Source organism: Falco punctatus (assembly GCF_963210335.1).
Source record: "Falco punctatus genome assembly, chromosome: Z".
In the NCBI taxonomy this organism is placed as follows: Eukaryota; Metazoa; Chordata; class Aves; order Falconiformes; family Falconidae; genus Falco; species Falco punctatus.
Window position 1 is genome coordinate 56,808,039 of NC_137586.1, and position 21,824 is coordinate 56,829,862.

The 21,824-nt window shown below is 41.7% G+C and overlaps 1 protein-coding gene and 1 long non-coding RNA gene across 14 annotated transcripts in view; one reads left to right on the plus strand and one right to left on the minus strand.

Annotated features, from left to right (window-relative positions):
• CHD1 (chromodomain helicase DNA binding protein 1) overlaps window positions 1–13,736 on the minus strand; it is a 63,070-nt gene extending 49,334 nt beyond the window's left edge. For 4 of the 13 annotated variants that reach the window (XR_013924933.1, XR_013924934.1, XR_013924935.1 and 1 more), the window contains exons 1-3: window positions 13,422–13,736; window positions 11,196–11,400; window positions 7,149–7,232 (exon numbers count right to left, since the gene is read on the minus strand). Coding sequence is in view for 10 of the 13 variants with exons in the window: in XM_080372448.1 (XP_080228574.1) it covers window positions 7,149–7,232; window positions 11,196–11,248 (137 nt within the window). In the remaining 3 variants the exon portion in view is untranslated. The other 9 variants (XM_080372446.1, XM_080372447.1, XM_080372439.1 and 6 more) reach the window with 6 other exon arrangements.
• Window positions 13,737–14,415: 679 nt separating this feature from the next.
• Window positions 14,416–21,824, plus strand: part of LOC308056708 — a 29,255-nt gene continuing 21,846 nt past the window's right edge. Inside the window, exon 1 of the long non-coding RNA XR_013924937.1 lies at window positions 14,416–21,805. This is a non-coding gene — a long non-coding RNA (uncharacterized lncRNA). The remainder of the gene's footprint in view (window positions 21,806–21,824) is intronic.

The following is a 21,824-nucleotide window of genomic DNA, read 5'->3' on the forward strand; positions in this document are numbered from 1 at the left end:
AAGGAAATGGGAAAAGACAAACTGAGTAGCAGCAAGTAGTTTTAAAACTAGGAAAACATCAAGGGCTTGCTAAACCATTTATGAAATCTGACAATGCTATGGCAGTATTCATACATGCTTAAAAGAAGTTTGAAATTAGTAAAAAGCACTACAGAAGTCCAAGCACACATGACTAGTCTATGTTGAGCAGAGCTTAATTTCAACTTTGATCATGCAAATTAATACAGATAGGTGACATTACACTAGAGTTTCTGCCTATATACTTCCTCATATGCACCACAGACTCCCAGAGGTCTTGATGCAATTACAGTGTATACAAAAAAATAGGTAAGATTAAAAGATCTGACTTCATTTCTACTGAATTGTTAAGAACTCTCCTGTTCACTGGCTACAGGACAAGGATTTGTTCTAATACTTGTTTCTTCAATTCTTCACTGATGTTTTCTATGCATCCCTCAGCCCTGTTTGCTGACAAGGAAATGCACTTCAGGTTGTCATGGCTGTTTTCCATGCATTCTTAGCCATTTTTATAGCACCAAGAACTACATTCTCCATGCCATGTGGGATGCCCTGTGATGGCTTCATACTATTGTTAGCTAATATCTTCGGGCACAGTTTACACTTACGGCAAGGTTAATTGTTAACAAAAGTGAATGTAAATACATATTTCAAATATATGTATTTGATAATTCCAAATATTTGGGGTCCAACTTCTTGTCAGATGCAATTAGATTACTGTTGCTTTTTACCTTGCAGTGTGGCTGACTAAGAGCTTGTACAGGAGTAGGACAAGTGTCAACTCTGCTTATTTTCTTGTTGTTTGCTTGCATTCACAGTATTAGTGTTATCTTCAGTCTACTGTTTAGTACTGCTGACTTTGAAGATTAGTTTCTAGTGGGATTTGTTTGTTTAAAAAAATTTGCTGACCTTTTCTATGAAACAAGTGGTCACCGGTGGTATGCTACCTAGCTGACATTTTTGAAAAAGTATACACACTTAGTGTACCCCTCCCTATGAAGGGAAGGAAGGTGACATTTGAACTAGGTGAAGGTGACATTTGAACAGTGAGAAAGCAACTGCTTTTGAACAGATACTCATACTATGGAGATAGCATTCTGAGAACAGATGTTTGGAAAGGTTTCCATCGTTATATGAATTTATTGCCAAAACCCATGGATGTCACCTATAAAAGCTGTCATATCTGTACACTTAAGAAGTTGGAGACGGAAATTTCTAACCTGTTTAAAAATCTTCCAACAAGTTTCAGTGCATTTTGAACCCATTTGTTAAAAACCTAAAACTGCAACCTCTTCTGATTATTTTGCATGAACTAATTGACGCTAGAGCAGAGGGAAACTTACTAGTCAAATTTTGAGAAAAACCTCTGCATCATTAGCTGATGGGATTGCAAAAAATTAATATGATTTTGTATGTGCAGTCAACAATGCAATTCTCCCATTTGGATCCATGTTATCTTTGCGAGGTATCTTTTCCAGCTACACCAGCCATTAAAACCAAGTACCACAATAAACTAAACTTAGAACCATACCTTCAAACCAGTGTATCACTGGTGTGTTAAAGCGTTAAACCAAGATTTTAACAGATAAGAATATTCACTATTTTTTAGGGAGTGTAAAAAGGTTTTTTTGGCATTAACAATGTAAAATATTTTCAAATATTATTTCATCTTTATCTCATCCTTTTAAAATTTCTAGGATTTATGCCTGTTTTATAAGATAGGTATTAGTAAAGCACCACACGTATATAATTTACACATGAACTATACATACATACATCGGAGGTGTGTGCTCAAGTATTTTTTTATCTGTGCAAACAAAAATTTTGGAGACCATTACACTAAGGGATTAAAAAAATCCAAAAGATGTAATGAAGCCTTCCTTTTCCCCAACTCAGACACATTAAGCAAGCCTTGGCTATTAAAAATGAACTTAAATGTGTAATCAGTTTCATAGGATTACCTATGACCCTCTTCCACATAAGCAGTAATTCAGATTAAATCCTAGTATGAGAGATGCTAAGTAAGGATGCAATTATTTAAGAAAAGGTACACACATTGATATACTCACATGCATTCAGGAAGAAAATTTACATCTGTCACCTCCTCACTGTAAAGGAGGAACTCAGGAACATGGAACTAAAAGTTTTCCTTTAACTGCTCCTACCTTTGCTCTGTAAGTCAGCAATTTTCACATAACTCTGAATGATGTACCACTTATCTATAGGATAATGCACCTATGTTTATCTAAAAGTTGGGAAACGTCCAACGACCCTTATTGCTAACATGACAGATGTACTAATTGCTAAGTCCTTGGATCTGTCATCTTTAAAAAGGCTATCTGGTCCTAAGTTCCTGTTGTTTATACAATATGGCAAAGACAAGTGCTTAAATCATGGTCACTAGTTTAGTGAGATATGTAAATGAGTTCCTGGAATTGTAATGAATATGTAAACGATTTCCTGGAAAGTTAATGAATAGTATGAGTTGCCTGTATGAAGAGGGGACTGAAAAATCCCCTTGGTGTGCATGACTTTGGTGGAGCGATCCCCCATGCATCCAGCGCTGCCGAATAGAGATAACCTCCACTCACTCGAATATTGGTAATTGATTCTTTAAATCAACTCTAACAATAGTACAAACAGCAGAATGAGCTACCACACTTCGAAAACATTCTTCAGTCCTCACCAATACTTTTGTAGAACCCTCACCAGCAGTGGATGTTAACTCTTCTGATATTTTTATTGCTACCCTCTCTGATTCCCCCTGTAGTGTCATTATCATCCATAAAAGGCACAGACTCAGCTTTTTTAAAATCCCCTGTTTTCATGAACATTCTAAAGGGCCAGTGAAGAAGTGGAATAAACAAGCACAAGTGAACAGGCAATATTTCTAAAGGACTGTTGTCTTCAAGTATAAAACAGTGCAAATCAATACCAAATTTAGGAAAAAAAATTAAACAGATCTCAAAAGGGAGTTTTAGTAGTTTTTAATTTTAGCACACACTGCATCGTGACGTACTCCAAGTAATTTTTCCAGATGCTTAAACTGCTATGTGGTGTAGTACCTTCTCCCCTTTCCCATGGAGCATACCATTGCTGACAGGACTAAGAAAAAGGGCAATGGCATGCAGAACTCCTATTACACTGTAGTGCCTACCAGCATCACTGAAAATATAGAAAGCTTGTTTGCCAGAAGTTTTCAAATGTAATTGTTTGAGTTTTTGAAGTTCATAGGCAGATGTACAGAATACAGAAGTTTCATATGAACTTTCAGGAGCTCAGATGACATTTTCTTGATCCACTGAAATGGATACCCTAACAGCCACCTGTAACAAAGCAAAACAATCATAACCAGCTTGACAGAGGTCTACAAGTTTTTCAGAGCTTGAAGAGAAATAATCTCTTATGTTAAGAAAGCGTATCAGCAGAATTCCAGAAACAGTTTAATCTTCCTTGAAGTGGAAAAGGAAAGGAGATACAAGCTAAGAAGAAAACTTGTATTTTCTCTAAATAATCAACGGAAGCTAACATTGCAAACCAAATGATAAATGAGAGAATTTCACACTGTACTAAAATCTGAATTTTAAAAAAGTTGCTCCATTAAATACAAACCCTGTCTGATAACAAGACAGTTTACTTGCATTAAAGAAACAGAACCTAAGTTCTGTAATAAAGATGTTAAAATATAAATTCAGGGAGATAATAGCTGTGAGGTAGTCTTAACACCCTTGGTCACTTTCTTTTCCACCTTTGTCTATGGGGTTCTTTGATTTTCCCTATGTTTTTTGAAGCATAGTCTATAAGCAATTCCTTCCCTAGCTAAAGAGCTTTAAGTATTGTCTGATGTAGTCTAGCTAGGGTCCATAATTTGACTAACTTTTCTTGCAATTAGTAATGTCCACTAGTCCAAAGTAGTACCGCTGACCTCCACAAAATTAATCACCTGAACTGGCACTACTAATTACTGAGATTCTGGCATCATATCTCTAGGTGTAGGATGCAAGGAACATCAAATATTTCATCAACCAAGGACTGGAATACTATCTCAATTACTTACCTGTCAACTGCTGTCTAATGCCGTTACATAAATATTATCTCAGGAACAGCAATTCTGGTCCGCTGCTTTTCAGAGTTCCCCTTAACAGAAAAGGGGAGGCAAAGCGCATTATTTATTGCCAATTTCTCTTCCTGTACAGACCAGGGTCATTGACTTTCCTTAAGATGCTGTGCTGGTTTTGGCTGTGGTGGAGTTAATTTTCTTCACAGTAGCTTGTATGGGGCAATGTTTTGGATTTGTGCTGCAAACAGTGTTGGTAGTACAGGGATGTTTTAGTTTTTGCTGAGCAGTGCTTACACAGAGCCAAAGCCTCTTCTGCTGCTCACTCCACATTGCCAGTGAGCAGGCTGGGGATGCACAAGAAGCTAGGAGGGGACACGGCCAGGACAGCTGACCCCACCTGACCAAAGGGATATTCCACACCATATGACGTCATGCTCAGCGTATAAAGCTGTGGGAAGAAGGAAGGGGGGGACATCTGGAGTTACAGCATTTGTCTTCCCAAGTAACTGTTAATGGTGATGGGGCCTTGCTTTCCCGGAGATGGCTGAACACCTGCCTGCTGATGGGAAGCAGAGAATAAATTCCTTGTTTTGCTTTGCTTGTGAGCACAGCTTCTGCACACAGCTTCTGCTTTACCTATTACACTGCCTTTTTCTCAATTCAGTGAAACTCACTAAGTGATTTTTCTCACTTTTATCCTTCTACTTCTCTCCCCCATCCCACCAGAGGGGAGTAAGCAAGCAGGTGTGCAGCGCTTAGTTCCTGTCTGGAGTTAAACCATGACAGATGCTTTTACAGTTCAGCAAAAGGCAAAAGTGGACACTATAACCACCATGCTGTGGACACCTGAGGTACAGTAAGAGTACAGGTTCGGGTACAACTTAACTAGATTTTTGCCTATGTATCTGTATCTTCTTCGCTGTACTGAGTCTGGCTGAGCCGCACAGCAGCCCTCACAGCGCTGTGCCTTGTGTTGGCAGCTGGAAAGGTGGTGGTAACACACCAGCGTTTTGGCTGCTGCTGAGCGGCGCTCGCACAGCGCCAAGGCTGCCTCTCCAGCCTTCCCTCCCTCCCCCGCTACCAGCAGGCTGCGGGTGGGCAAGGTCCTGGGAGGGGACACAGGCAGGACAGCTGACCCAAAGTGACCAATGGGATATTCCACACAGTATGATGTCTGCTCAGATATAAAAGCTAAGAGAAAGGAGGAGTGTGTGTGCTATTCATTATTTATGACATTTGTCTTCCAGAGCAATGGCTACGCGTGCTGAAACCCTGCTTCCTGGAAAGTGGCCGAACATGTCCTGCTGCTGGGAAGTAGAGAATAACATCTTTTGTTTTCCTTTGCTTCCGCGTGTGTGACATTTACTATTGCTGCATTAAACTGCCTTTATCTTGACCCACAAGGAGGTTTTTTTTCCATCTTATTTTCTCTCCCCCCACTGTTCTGAGAGGAGGGGAGTGATAAGAGTGGGTTGGTAGGCACCTGGAAATCAGCCAAGGTCAACCCACCACACTCCTTCCAAAAAAGCCTGAATAAAACTGTAAAGAGAAATCTCCACCATTTTCAGGCAGCTAGCACAAATTACGACCTTTCTGTCTTTCCCTCACCCTTTCCATAGACAGTTAAGACAGTCTTTCTGCAGGACGATCCTGAGCAGGAGTCTATCTTCTTCATTCAACTCTTCTGCTAGAAAGTCATTCATTCCTTAAATATAATCACAGAAACAGTCCGCATTCAAGTCATTCTCAATTCACCTGTATTTGACAAATTTACCCTAATACACCCTGTCACACTATGTCCTCCCTTTGCCGTCTGGTACTGCTGACCTCTTCTAACCAACTCTACGTTGTCCTTGACTTGCTTTCCCCCCCAGCCCCACATTCTTCACTGATGAAGGTCTTCCAAGAAACCAAATGCCAACAGAAAGTATAAACAGTATGAAGACTAAAATAGGAGCACAGATAGAAACAACAGGGCAAAGCAAGTTAAGCTACAGAATACGAGTATTGTACATAGAAATACAATATTTGCTAACATTAACTGTTGAAGGCCATTTGTGCTTTTTTAGGCACTTGACTCCACTACTCAGAATAGAATTTATGCTTTTGTAAGTCCCTCTTCTAAGAGTGTGTCACATAAGACTTCTTCCCCTCTCCAGCTCCAAGCAAATATATAGTACTTATTAAAACTGACAACAACAAAACAGTAAAATGGAAACAGTATTATGTGTTTAGAGGTGTTCCTGATTAAGAAACCTTACATTACATTCACCGTAATTTGTTCAAAAAAGAACGCCCTCACAAAACAAAACCAACACAAATCTAAACAAAGGCAGCAGTGGAGTACAAAACAGTGGAGCATCATAAGATATGGAAATAGAAACAAACATGATGGATAAAGCAATAACGATTATCTCTTCAGTACTGCTGGAGTTAGACTATTTTTCTACCATGAAAACAAACCACAGCAATGATGACAAAGTTAGCTGTCAGTAATAACTTGCAGTAGCAGGCATGCAAAAGTGTATACTACAAATGAGTAGCATGTTTTCAGGGTGGGATTTCTACAAGTATAGTTCCACGTATGCTGACAAACTCGGGTGTAAAGTCTAGAAAGAGTACCTTCCAGGAGATGTAGTCAAGAAACATCTCTCACACCTAGCCCTTCAGCCAAGTAGCTACATTTGTGCAGCAGCACATATCAGATATAATTTAGTATGGAAGTTTGACACACTGAGGTAATTTTGTCTGTCCTGTTTTATAAACACTGTCTCTGGATACTCCCTATATAAGCAAGATGAATTTATGCCTGAATGTAGTATTTATTAATAAGCAACTTTGCAAGAAAGGCAACATAGCTTAATGAAAGTACTAAAGGAAATAATTTTTCATGTTTGTTTTTACCTGATGTTTTTCAACCCTCTCAAATACCTACGCAATGAAACTGGAGAATGCTTTGGGGGAGATGAAAGGCTTAGAGACAAGTCTCTGAAACAGATAAAAAGCACGTATCTTGTCACAGAGTCATTAGTTCTTTCTAATAATCTTAAATTTACCTTCACCAGCTTACCCCTTAAAACAAGGTGCCTCTGACAGGACCACGCAATGAGGAACAAAGTCTGCTGATTTACACAAGACCCTGGAAAGAGAAACCCTAAGATAGAAAGCTATATAAGTCACATTGTAAAAGAATGAACCGAGCTTTTAGACTCCTGTATAAAGTCTAGGTTAACAAAGGATCAAGAGTGAATTCATTCAGCTTTTTTACCTCCTACGGAAGTATGAGAAGCCTCCTGACAAAGTCTTTAGTTTTTACTTGACTGTCTTTTGTGGTCCACAGACTATTCAATCCACAAAGTGAATTAAACTATTAACATCAGCTTTCAAGTGTGTTAAGAATGGTAAAAGTGTAAGCAGCTGCTTTCTATAAAACTGGGAGTACTATACATTCCTGCCAGCTATTTCCAGATAAGCTGCACTGAGCGTATCCCTTTTTACCTACAGAGAAGGAAGGTTTGCTCAGGTGCTCTATACCTTGTTCTGCACGAAACGTAGGAAAAGCAGAGATGCTAAATCAGATTCAATAGTGTTATTCAATCATCACCAATATTTCACTTGTGCAGACACTGTCCTACCTGGAGTTTGTCTTGCAGTTCAGGTATAACTGCCCTTCCTTGCTGATTAAGCTTTATTGTTACTAACTAGAATGTATTTACTCATATTCAAGTTTTCAACAGAACGCTTTCAAGAACACTGCATGAAGATGCTTTACTCTTGAGGTGCTGACTCTTAAGTATCATAAAGTTTGTGTCTACACTCACTTGCTGTCCAGATGAACAGTATCTGTGGTATTTTACCTTGAGTTACTTAAAAATATTCCAGAGTAGTAATTTCAAGTAAACAAACTGGAGAGTAGACGCCACTGTAATTACTACACGGAAATCAGAACATCAACCAACAAGATTAGGTAACAGTGTTTATGCTAGTCTACAGTTTCCATTATGTTTGGCTCTAATACTGATTTATAGCTTCAGAGGATGCTGAAATAAGCAGGAAAAGTCCAAACAGTGCAGCCAGTTATTCAACCATGAAAATACAAGAGATGTACTTTTCCACCTGTAGCAAAACAGAACTTCAGGCTCAACACCTGCAGCAAGAGAGTTTTCTGCTCATCTACCAGACAGATGAATAGATGCAACACTGGAAAGGAGTGCAAGAGCATGGCAAATTAGCCATTTCGTTCACACACTTAAGAAATAACTGACCTCCACAGCCAGTCACAGGGAGTAAAGGACAGCTACAATTCCTTACCACAGTGCTGACCCAATGCATAAAATCAAACATTTACAATCAGTCCCTTCTCCAGCTCTCCTACTTGCTGAGGATACTACAGGCTTTCCACAATTTCTGCCAGTCACGGTGTTCCCATTAAACAACACAACACAATATCCACGACGCCATGTATTTTTGTAAATCCAGCCCTGATCCACTGCTTCTCTTAACCTTCTGAAGTAATGACAGCAGCTCCCCTACACATCAGGCTATATTGAATTGTTATTAAGACTACTGCACCAGAATGACAGCCACGGAAGTTTACACCAGACAATAAAAGGAGGTGAACAGCTTTACTGCACTTGTAAAGTGTCAAATTTGTAAAGTAAAACCACTTTTCAAAGATTGCTTATAATTATCACAAATGCCACTGGTTAGATTATTACTGTATTCACCTTTACCTCTTCTTTTCTACATATTCTTGAGAGCTTGACCCTCTTTGCAACTAATTCCCAGCAGCAATTCTCAATTGCTTTCTTCACTTGTTCCACTTTCCTCCCTAGCATTCTGAAAGGGATGGAACCACTAGAAGCTCTGTAAACATATTTTGTTACTGATCTCTACTTCTATTCTGTAGAATTCACATTTCTAGATTTGAAGGCTAAATAAAGCAGCACTTCCCAAGTTAGTTAGCAAGCTGCCTGCAGTTGCCTGCAGCTAAGGCAACTCCCCTCCGAGTAAAATCCATGCAGTGTTCTGGAAACTTGCAAAAAAGAAAAACACAACTAAACAGGGGCAAGTCATATAAAGATACTCTGCAAGTGTCACATTCCTTTTGCAATAATTATTTTAATACTGGAACTAGGCTAGACACAAAAGGGTTCCATCATTTAAAATGGAAAGCTTTCACCTTTCATTTACAAGAAGTTTCCTGATAATAGAAGGCAAACATGAAAACAAGCTTTTTAACACCTGCCTGTGAATTAGGCTATGGGGTTAATGACTGATACAAGCCTAGGAAAAAAGTTTTTAGCATTTTCGAACTTTCTAAAGCTTTAAGATGTGCTCAGCAGGACATCTGAGATGAAGAACAATGTCTCACTTCACAGGTGAGCACCAAGTTTGAGTACTCTTCATCCTCTTATATTTACTTTTAATGAAGTTGCTGAGAACTTTATGAGGTTCACCTGGTTTAGTCTTGCACATTGCTACAGCTTTTTAATAGCTTTGATACACTGATATTTATGGACAGTCACAGCTTGATACAAAGTAGTTTTCCCACTTATCTTTAGCAAAGTGGCTTGTTTCAAGTAGTCTGAAATTCACACACAAAGTCAGACTTGTACCTACTAAGTTCACATTTGTTGGAGGTCTTAACAATTCAGAAGACTAGCTCTGCTCACGCCATTTTATTTGCTCACATTTCTCTTTTCACCCGAGAAGGCTGCCTTGTGTTTGGGGTTTTTTTTATATAACCAGAAGTATTTTGCCCATTACTAGAAGAAACTCCAAATATGTTTGATAGTTGGAAGAGTATCAACTTTATTGGAAGCAGAAATCTTCAAAACTGATTATGAATCAATTTACAAATTATTTGCAAGATTGAAAGTTGACTGTCTTTCTGTGACATTCCTTTGTCATATGTCACAGGAAGCTTGACATAAAAATACACAAGTTATTAAACTTTCTTCAGCTTTACTGTTCACAGATCTTGCGATTTTCACAAGTCACCTAAACACTTCTCTCTTCCCCTTTTCCCACTTGATCCCACTGTGCTATGAGCAAGCCTGACGGCCAGCACATGCTGACTGACCAGCTGGCAAGTACATTCTTCTTGCACTTCTTCACTTGAGGCAATAATTTAGATCCCTCTCTACCCGGCTGGAAGTTTCCATGAAGTCCACAAAACCGTTTCCTTTATGACCCTCTGACCAAATCAGCTAACTGGTTCAACAGGTGGTGATCACAAACAGGGGCAGAAAGACAGACAGGTAGACTAACAGCACAGACATGACGACCTCTTAGAAGTCTAAAACCACTTTTTATTTGCAAGTCTACAACCACTTCTTATTTGCAAGTCTACTTTGATTTCTTAAACCTTCAGCATTCACCACACTTCCAGTATTAGAAATCTAAACTTTCTAGCACAGAGGGGACTTTTTGAACTTAACACTGCTCTAGTAGAATGAGAATCTAACTCCACCCCTCCAAGCCACGCTATGGATGCAGGCAAGTTCTAATCAAGCTTTTCCAAATACAGGAAGAGTCTAGCATTCAACATTAGAGGACCAATTTTTTTAATCAAAAAAACAGCTGGAAAACTGTATTTTCACTTCAAAACACAAAATCAAAGTTAACCCTTTCAGCTATACTGCTCTGACAGCTCTAAAGCAAAAAATCAAGTACTCCGTATAAAAAATTAATATGAACAGCCCACTGCTCCACCTTTATAGACAGTTTAGTTAGGGTTTTATACAACACATTTTATGCGTGTGCACCTTGCACTTTATAGGCAGCAGCTTTAACATTCTAGTCCAATGTTTCAGCTTTTGACATTTCAAATATTTCTTTTTCCCCTCAAAAGAGTACTACTATTCTGTTGGATGCTGATATGATTTTAATACTATTTAAGCTTTACTATATAAGGCACATACAAGATCATTACAATTCTTAGCTGAAGCAGTATGAATGTAACAAGCAGATTAAGCACCTGTAAGAAAGCATGTCCAGTCCTCCTATGGTCTTCTTGCTAGCCAGGAAGCTTTGGCACCAAGTTCAAATATAAAGCAGCTATAGTAAACAAAATATATATAGTCAAGAATAACTAAAATGAGCAAGCGCTTACCTTGACTCCCCGCTACTGTTTCTTATGCTTTCTTCATCACTGTGCCCATTCATTGTAATTATTAAGAAGTTTAAAAGCTAAACGGAAGTCCACTCAAGTCACGAGGTGGATATCGAGAATCCACTTCTTGGTATTCTGTACGTTTTCCAGGTGATTTGTTTGCTCTAGTGTTCTCGGCAGGTATGCAAGGTTTCTCCTAAAATACCTAAAATAGTAAAGGAAAACACTGACACAATTTGAAAGTATTTCCCAATGAAAAATGATACCAAAAATAACCCAGTCTTTCGCTAACAGTGAACCATATTTGATGTCATATTTTTAACTCTAAAATAGCTTTCTGTATGTTACCTGTTCACGGTTCATCATTTTATCATAATTTTTTCCCTGGGGAAAAACAAACAAACAATTAAACTCTTTCCTGATGTCTGCAGAAAGGGGGGGAGGGACGACACGACATGGGATGGGGGGACACGGAACATGGAATCTTCTCCAGAGAAGCAGTCTTTTTATTACTTATATTTTTAAAATACTTGAAAGAACTAAATGAAATACACAAAATGCAAGAGAGGAAAGACCTGACTAGCTTTCTGTTCGACTGCAATTAGGTCCCAGCAAAAAGGCCATTATGTTTCTTTATGCAGCTTCTCATTGATGGTGTTATAAAGATGGCAATTTCTACTGAACCACTAGCTACAGAATAGGAAATGTTATGGGAATTGCAACCTCTTTAGCATTGTAAGGTGAGAAAAACAGTTTACTCCATGACTGCACTGTACCTTGCAGCTTAACTTTTGCCATAGCACTGACTTCAGGACAAAGTAGATCTAAATCTTAAAAGAAAAACTGCCTATGTGAACATATAGGTAAAACCCATAGATATTAATGTTCTGCTAAGATCTGCTTAGTAAAATGTATTTCATGCACAAAACATTGTGGAAGCATTTCCAGATACACACATAATGCTTACATCCAGTTGTGAGTAGAGGCAGGAAGATACAGACTGTCCCGTTTAAAATGGGTGTCTCCACTAAATCAGACAAGCAAGATCCCACAGATGGAATGATCGTTATTTCACATACAAGAGCATCTCAAATGGGATCACTGCAGTATCCGAGGCCGTTAGAGAAACTTTAGACTCACGGTAAATGGCCTGCAAACATAAACTCACTGATAATCTAAACTCACTGATAATCGGATAAAGAGCAGTGCGTCTCACAGATTTAGCGGTGTGAAAGCGGCCAGGGGCTCGCCCGCGGCCCGCCCGCCCCGAGGCGTCTCCTCTAATATTAAACATCCCAATGCAGAGCCCACCGGGTGGCGGTGCGGGGGCAGCCTCGCTCCGGGCTGGGTTTCAAACGCCCTGCGCTCAGGCACCATCTCAGACACCCGGGCCGCTCCAGCCGGCAAACAAAGGCGATGCGGGAGGGGAAAGCGATAGGAAGGCGCCCTGCAGCCCCGAGGGGCGGCGAATCGAGGCCGGGGACGCGGCGGCCAAGGCGGTGAGCCGGCCGGCTCCTCACGGCCTGACCGCAAGGCCGCGCTCCGCGCCGCCCGGCACCGTGCTCCCCGCCGCTGGGCGGCCCTCCCGCGCCGCCGGGCAGCCCCTCGCCGCCAGGCCCGGCACCCCCTGGGCCCCGGGAAGTACCCCGAGGGGCGGCGAAACTTTCTCCCTGCCGCCCGGCTCCTGCTGTACGGCGAACCTCCCAGCGCTGGCCGCCCGCACCGCGCTCCCGCGGCCGCTCTCCCTGTGCCTGCCCCAAGGCGCTCCCGCGGCACCCGGGCCGGGGCTGCCCTCCGCCGCCGGGGACGGCCCTCCCTCGCGGCGCGGCCTGTACAGCCGCCGCTCGCGACCAAAGCTCCCTGGCAGCGTCTCGGCGGCCGCCGCTGTCCTCCATGCTCGCTTCCCCCGGCGCCCCCCATGGCCAGAGGAAAGCCACGGCCGCTCTCCTGCCTCCCGGGCGGCTCGACACTGGCTCCCCCCGCAGGAGCTAGCGAGAGCGGCTCGGCTCCGGCCGCCCGCCGCGGCCCTCGCGGCTCCCTCCCTCCGCGGAAAACCGCGAGCGAGCCCAAGAACCCAGCCCCGCGCCGGGCATCCAGCCCCCGCCGGCCGACAGCGGCTCCCGGGCCACATCTCCTCAGCACCACCCGCCTCCCCCTTCCATCTTCGGAAGCCGCACAACTCCCGGCCGGCGAAAGAGCGAGGAGCCATGGCGGGCCTCTGCCTACCTCCGTGCGCCCGGCCTTCGCAGGATCGCCCCGGCCCGAGACGGCGCTACGCCCCGCGAGGAGGTTCGTGCCGCAGCCCAGGGTCGGGGGCAGCTCCTGCGGCTGCGGCGGGGCCTGGGACGCCACTCCTGCCGCTGGCCGCCGGCTCCTGAGCCCCGCACGACGGGCTCGCTCGCTGGCTCGAACAATGAGGCCCCGAACCGGGCAGGGAGAGGCGCAGGGAAAACCAGAGTGGGCGCTACGCTGCTCTGCTCCGCCACCGCTTCTTAAGTCCTCCCGACCGCCGCCATCACGCTGCCACTCCGCGCAGCCTCTCCCTCCCTCGGTCGGATGGAAACCCCGGGCGTGATGTCAGCCCTGCGCCCTGGGACCGACCGGCAGGAGAGGGAGGAGCCACGGCTGGGGGCGAGGGCCGCGCCGACGGGCCGCGCACAGGGGGGCGGCCGAGGTAGGATGGGCCGCTGGCGGCGCTGGGGCCCGGCCGCGCTGCCCGCAGCGCCCCCCTGCCTGCCTGCCGCACGGAGTGGGCGCGGGGGCCGCTCCCGTCCCCGGGGAAGGCGCAGGGCGCGGCTCGGCCCGGAGGGGCGCCATGACCGGAGCGCCGCGGCCGCGAGTCGCGCGCGGGCCGCCCATTGCCGTTCGGCGGAGCGTGGGCTTTTTGTTTGCGCTGGCGTTTTCGGTGTAAAATCACAGCCCGGCGACGAACACGGCGACATTACTTAGCCTGGCTACGCAGTTACAAGCGGCACGGGGCGTATTTAGGAAGGCTTGGCGCGCTGCTGCTGGGAAGACATTTGTTTCCGTGAGGACTGTCCCCTCGCCGGGGACTGGTTGTCTTCCATTCCAGAGCCCGACGCCCGCTGTTTTCGAAGTGATTAACGCCAGCCGTTTGCTTAACGTGCTTCGCGTACTTAACGGGGGGGGGGGGGGGGGGGGGGAAGCACCGCACAAGAAGGAAAGTCATGTAAGTTGTACGTCCAAATGTTCCCAGGGTGGCAAAGGACAGTGATGGCAGCTGAGTGACAGTGTGCTGTAAACAGCACAACGCCGCAGCCAGACACCTTGTTGGAAAGGAAGCAATTTACCTGCCTGCTGCCCTTCACAGGCACTGGTGTGTGGTCATCCTTCATCGCTGTACAGGAGGACTGTGGGGTCACTGCTGACCAACATGTAACACCAGACCTTCAGACATTCACTTGTTAGAAGCCCAACAAGAGTGAGAGAGGTCGACATTGTCATGAAAACGCAGTTTGCTCATCAAGAAAGGGAAGCTTGAAGGAAGCGAGTCAGTGTGTGGGCAAAGTGAAGGCAGGTGGCTGCAGTAGCTGTCAAGTCAAGGTTGAGGAGCTGTGCTGGCCAGGAGCCAACGTCTGAGCCACAGTCAGTCAGCTGGAGACCTCTCGGGCCTGTTGCTCGCTTCATGGTTGCTCTTCCATGGTGAGCAAAGCTGGTTGCCTCGGTGCTTGGTGGAGAGTGAGCAGCTAGCATACTTGCCAGGCTTCAGCCAGGCTGCTGGGCTTTCCTGGAGCTGCGCCTTCAGCCCACCAGGAGGGCTGTGGGATTAGCTGCCATGCACAGCAGGTGTCTGAGGAGCAGCGGAGGCTACACGGGGAGGGGGGGGGGGGAACACTAGCTCAGCTCTCAAGCACCATATAGGAAAGTACCCCAAAATCTCAGTCGTTCACAGCATAGAATAATTTTTCCACCTTGGGTTAAAAAAATGTACCAGGAATTGCTCAGAGAAGAAAACAGCTTCAAAGTTTACAAGCAGGTTGTAATACACTCTGTTCCCTATTGAAGCACTTGTTTGCCTAGGTCAGCTAAAGGGAAAATATATTATTGTGATAGACGAGAACACTGCAAGATCAATGGACCGAGGTTTAAATTCAAGAGTGTCAAAGTGAGAGTCACTGTTTAAATTAAGGTAATTAATAACAAAACATTTTACCATGGATTGTTCAGACTCTAATGGAGGGATTTTTATTACTGTTCTGGATTTGTTAATTTTAAGGAAAGAAACAGTAGAAAGCCACTGCCTTGTTCAACCAGAAGGGATAAGCCTTAGGTAGAAGTTGTGGACTGAAACAGTTACCTGCAGCACGCAGGAGATAAGACCAATTTGATAAGAATTCTGATACTTACTAGGTTTTAGGTGTACAAATGATGTGACTTACACACATTAATAGCTTGAGTTACAGCGATAAACATCAGTTTTCGTTGGGTTTTAGAGCTGGTTGCAAAATTCCCATAGGTCAGTATACATACGTAAATACATACTTTACAGCTTTAATATTAATATTATCCACAGAATCAACAAAACCGATAATAAAGCAACCATACCTAAATACAAATAAAAGGAAACACGTGCATTTAGCATCCCTTTCCGTTTACAGAATCTGTTTTACAAACTGCTACACTTTGTCTAGCCAGAGTTATGTAAAAAATGCTCAGGGAAAAGAAGAGACACAAGAACAACAACAACAAAAAAAAAAAAAAAGAAAAAAGAAAAAGAAAACTGAATAAATTCCAGCAATTCCTGTTGCTTAGCTACAGAACACACTTAATTCTTATTAACCATCCAAAAAGCTAAACATAGTTAGCTGAATTCCTCTGTTATCGCTATCCTGTCTTCAAATTCCTAATTATTCACAGAGATACTGTGAATTTCATCTTTTCCTTGTTTCTTCTCCTTCCTACACCTCTGTAAGAATCATGTATAGAAAATAGTTTTATTCTGCTAGAAAATACCTTTCCAGGCTGCTGCTTTGAGTTATGTGCATAATTTCATTTTGATACATGCTGATGTTTAATCCATAGTAACATCAAAAATACTGATCAACTTCTGCTAATGAAAGTAAAGTAGTACTCCCATAAGTCCAATAAGTTGGTTTAGCCATTAGTACAGGAAGTAACAAAAACTACCAATTTTTCAGGAAAATGATTGAGGGAGACAGTCCAGTTATGCATGGCAACTACTACTTTGTTCATGGTTAGTTACTTTTGTGACAGTTTCTACATGTAAATATCGTTCACACTGCACGTACACTGTTTCCTTTGCAGATTAAGGCCCCAAATCTTCAAACATTTTAAACATGAGCACAATTTCCTGGCATTCTTCCAAGAGTTTAGGGCCTTTGCTTTACTTGATGGTCATATTCTGCAAGATTGTCTGCGTGGTAGGAAGGTATGACTATACTTATATTTTAATAGCTTATTTTAGCTATCAAAAGAAACTTCCTGTAAACTTATGACAGAATGAGCATTAGCATAAATTAATAATCAGTCAGTGCTAGAGAATTTTACCAACAGTACTATCAAGACTGCACAATTGTTGTCATGTATGGTCCCATTTGCAGATGCACAGCACCTCTGTTCTCTTCACAGTTACATGCAACCCAGCATCTCAGATGTCCTTGGATTGTGCAGCCTTGTGGTTGCTAGAAGGTTCTGGAGTGGGCAGTGCTGTTTTAGATTAATTGATACACACATACTTGCACCTGCTGTGAACACCCTTTTGCCAGAAAGGCATTTATCTGTAAACTTTACTATGAGTTACTATTGGGCAGTCTTTTGCTCCTCTGCCCCACCCTAGGACTTAAACACCAATAGCTTCCATATCCAAATTAATAAGGTTAAACCTACCTCCTTTCCAGTAAGTATCAATCCTTAGCTTTTTTTACAGTTGCATAATTTAGTTAGAGGTGTGAGACGTCTTTCTGCTTTGTGTTTGCATCAGAAATGCCAGCCTGTGTGCTCACTAATATGAATTGTTTCCTGAACAGAACAGTTAAAAATACTAGCCTACACTTTGCAACCCAGGAGATAGCTCCCATTCCCTGAGTCTTCTAAGTATGTCCCAAGATGTTGTTCTCTAGGATGTACCTGCACACACCCTTTTGTTTGTTTTGAGAAATGAAAGTGTCTCACATTTGGTAACCTCACTGTAATATGAAGCAGGCTTAAGATTCAAGCAGAATAAATTTCTGCTTCAAGAGGATACGAATGAACTCCTAATGACAAAACTTGGAAGAAGTCTATTTTTTAAGTTATATTTTACTTAATAGCCTTCTTGGCTTCTTCGGTTTCCTTCATCTCAGTTCTTTTGGTCAAGTTTCTCAGCTGCCTTAAGAGATCTGCTTTGACGGTGTGGTTTCACAATTGTTTAAATTAACTGGAGTTATGGCTGCTGTGATCCCATCCTCTTGTCTGCCATACCAGCCAAAAGCTAGCCCCACTCAGAAATGATTGTTTTCTGGCCACTTCTTCTGAACTAGGTCACCATGCAGCTGCACATGCAGTGATTCTTGTGCAGTAAGATAGCAGCAATTGTTTCTCAAAGTGGTTATAAATTGCTGCCACAGAATCTGGAGATCTTTCTTCACATCCCTGTGAGAGAAGGGTTTTTCTTTCACATTGGAACTTGTTTGTATTGTGTCTTTAACCAATTCCTTCTTTCCCAGATGGCATAGTAAAGTATACATGGCATTCCTATCTTAGCAGCATTTCACACCATGAGTAATACTGATTTCTGTTACATGTAGGTTTTGGTCAAAGGACAAATATATGTGATGCCCAACATTGTAAGGACAGATGGACAAAGCTTTTCATTATTACAGAAAAGCTATCACCCATGGGAATAAGCAGTCTTATTCTGAAACTGTATTACAGGTGTCTGGCATCTGAGCATGCTTCCAGGATGTGGGTGAGACTATTAATTGTGCCTAAGGTGCCACTGATTTACCCCACCCTTATCCTCCTGGGTGTTCTTGAGTTGGATTTGTGCTTGTAGACAAAATATGATAAATACACAATCCAATTTAGGTGCACTGTTACAGAACTAACACAATTGATTTCAATGTCTATGTTTTCAGGTTATTTACCTGAACATCTCTTTTTAACAGTGGTAGTCGTTCATGTTTATCACGTATCTTATGTTAAAGCAAAGGTTCATTCCTGTTCTATTTTTAGCATTAGGAGGTCTTCTGGACAAAGAAGCTATTTCCTTTTCAAACTAGTGAAGCCTTAAATACTGAATCTAGCAGTCTTTACTGAGGGAAGACAGGCAGAAAAAGTATCCTCGACGTTTAACTACATACTAAGTTATGTATTGGTTTCTTCCCTTCTTTCTGAACTCCCCCATCATGCTTAGTACTTTGATTTTTCTCCTTCTATGCTTCAATTAATTCCAAAACATGTCCTGAAGAGCTCATAGATTACAATACTATATATCATACACCAGCAAAGATTTTCTCCTCAGTAGATGTTACATGCAGCAGGTGTAGTCTAGTTTACATGCTTTTCATTCATTTTGTACCTCTACTGTTATTCCATTTCATTTTGCATTCTCCCTTCTTCTAAGAAGCCATCAATAGCAATTTATGTAGGACACTAGTCATTATCCTGTCACTTAAATACTACATCTTTCTTGGTTTTTTTTCTTTATTCCTCCTAGCTCGTTTATTTACCACACCCAAAAAACCCTTCTAACTTACCTCCCATCCTCACTTGGGACTCTATCAACCAGCAAGTTGCACAATGCTCAAGATTAAGAAGATTAAGATTTAGAAAAAAAACAAAGGTGATGAAAATTCACTTCTTTTATAGATTTCTAAAAGAAAAAAAGATTCAGTTCTAGGAGGAAAAAGCTGGTCTAAATTTTTTATGTAGGTACATGAGCTTCAGGTAAATGATTTTCTAGTTAAAACAGAATTAACAATTTCAACTGATAAGAGTCTATAAAATTTAACTAAATGAGTTTGATTAAATTGAACAACATACTGATAATTGGGCAAGTATGGTTCAAGGACCTCATATACAGTACAATTACATCAACTTTTTACAAATTTCTGCCTACTCTGGACAGAGTATCTGTATGTGTTTGGAACACCTGTACAGAAACATTGGATCAGTACATTGGCTGAATGTTTTGCTGAAGAGATCAAAGTAGTAATTAAAACAGTGCCATTTAAATGGTTTTAATGAGGCATTAAAGTTAACATTCATCAGGACGGCTGAGAAAAATTTAAACTTTTCTTCTAAAGTTTTTCTTCTACTGTTTTTTTTGGTTGGTCTAAATTGCCAGTGATTTGTTGGAGGCATTAGTTCTCTCTAAAAGCATCTGCAGGGTGTAGATCTTGCCTGTGTTATAAGCATGATGTCTGTTAGTGTTTTCATCTCAATATTTAGGTAGAGAAACTGAGATTGAAATAAACTTTTTTCTTTTTCCTCCCTCTTAAACAATAACCCTTGGTATTTTCAAGACAGACAAACCTGTGTCTATTTCTTTAGTAAACTGCTTTAGACTATGTTTTCAAATAGGAGAAAGAAATTAATTCCTGGAGGCTTGCTTAATCACAGTAAGCACTTAGGTGTTTATGGATAAAAATAATAAATCTAGCATACAGAGTTAAAGAAGCAACTTACAATAATGATCCTTCAAGCCACAAGCAGTCCTTGTATAAAGAATTGCCAGATGATAGTTTTAAACATGGCTGTTTTCTTGTTATCATACCTTTTATATAGCCTTTTTTTCTTTCAAGGCAGAATGTTCATATACATAGCAATTATTTCAGAGGATTTGTAAAATAAATGAAGAACTCTTTACTGAGAAGAAGAGGAGCTTTTCATGCAGTCAGTTCTACATGTTTAATTTCTTTAGTTGTGCTTTGGAATCCGGTAATGAAAAAAGTAGACTGTTTTCTTGTAATTGTCGTTGATATCTTAACTCAGTGATGATATTGCCAGTCTTCAGGGTCCTATAATTTTATTGTGTCTGGAAATAGAAGGACATTTTCTCATATCAATAGAACGTGGATGGCCTTGCTTTGTATGAATTTATTTATCTTTGGCCTATGTTTCCAGTTCTTCCCTATCTGTTTTCAACAGTCACAGATTGTTCTGTTCATGAAGGTGCAATTACAGCTGTCCCTGAAATTATTAAAAGTTGTAGCCTTAACCCATGTCCATCCATATTAGGAACCTGATAGGTTTAGGTCTGTGCGTTGTTTGGTCTTGGCTTTTTTGGTGTCTTTTTTTTGTTGTTGTTGGGTGGGGTTTTGGGGGACAGCCTCTCAAAAGCTGAGAGGGTAGACAAACAAAAGATCAAGTTCTTGCTATTTTAATTTGGGAATCTAGTAAAGCCTTCTTTGTTGCTGATGGTAGAAAGCACTAACTGTTCTAACAATTACCTTTAATAAGTTCTGGTTTATAGCTACAAGGTAACTTAAAGAAAACCTTTTAAAGCCAAAATAAATACCCAAGTGAAATGAATAAGTCCCTGTAAAGATGTATGTTTGAAATAGCCTATACTTCAACTAGCAGGCTTTTTGGTGCACTACTTAAGGCTGGATCTAAATATGGTAAAGCCTGATCTTAGATGGGTAGGTAACATGACTGAAGCTTTTATAAATGGACCAATATCTTTCTAGTATACTAACTCTCACTTGGAGGCTCTGATATGATTTGTTTTCAAAAGCTCTCACTTTTGAAGTGATTATATTAATAATTAACTGATTCTGTTAAGTGTTCTAAATATGCTTTCTAGTTCTAATTTTAGATGCAAATTAGTTCATAATAACTAACAAGTCTTTGGCATATCTAAGTTTGGGGCAAGATCAGAGGAATCAAAAGAAGCTGAAGAGAAGTGGAGACCAACAGTCAGCTAAATAAAACTCATTGCAGAATATTATAATCTCCAAGCTTTACTGAGGCTACTCGGTTTGCATGTGATAATCATCACCCTAGGCAGCCTAGTAATACCTTGTCTGTAGCTGTACAAGTCCTTGACACTGTGATTGTGTTCCCTGGTCCTGTACACGAGAGCAGTTCCAATGTGCGTGGCAAGCCATTGCTGAGCAACAGCAGCATCTCCAAACTATGTTTCCACTTGCCACCATTTTTCCTTTAGGACAGGTTGTGCTTTCTTGCGGTGTTCAGAATGCTTCGGTTACCCAGGAAAGTATATGGGTTAAATAGCAGCATCCAAGATGGGATACAGCTTATTTTGGTTCTTGCCTATTGCTTTGAAAATCAGTACCTTATTTCAAAAGGACACTTTAGTTTTAAAGTCATTCAGGCTTTGAATGTAAAACCAGAGCCGGCTGTTTTTAGAACAGAAAACATAATGACATGAGCAGACCCAGCCATAAACACACCAGCTAGTAGATACCTTTTTCTTGTTTACAGAGTGAGACTTGTTACCTTTGCTGCAGGTTCACGCTGTACCTGGCAGTCTCCAAGTACTTGAAAGAAGAAAAACAAGTGTTCCAGGAACAAGTAGCTAAGATCTTTATTCTTGCAAAATTGTACACCTATATAGCAATATCTCAATCTCTATTATGTTCCCTGACCTTTCCCACTCTTTAGCACCTCAAGTTTCTTTTCAAGTCCACTAACTGTGCTGTA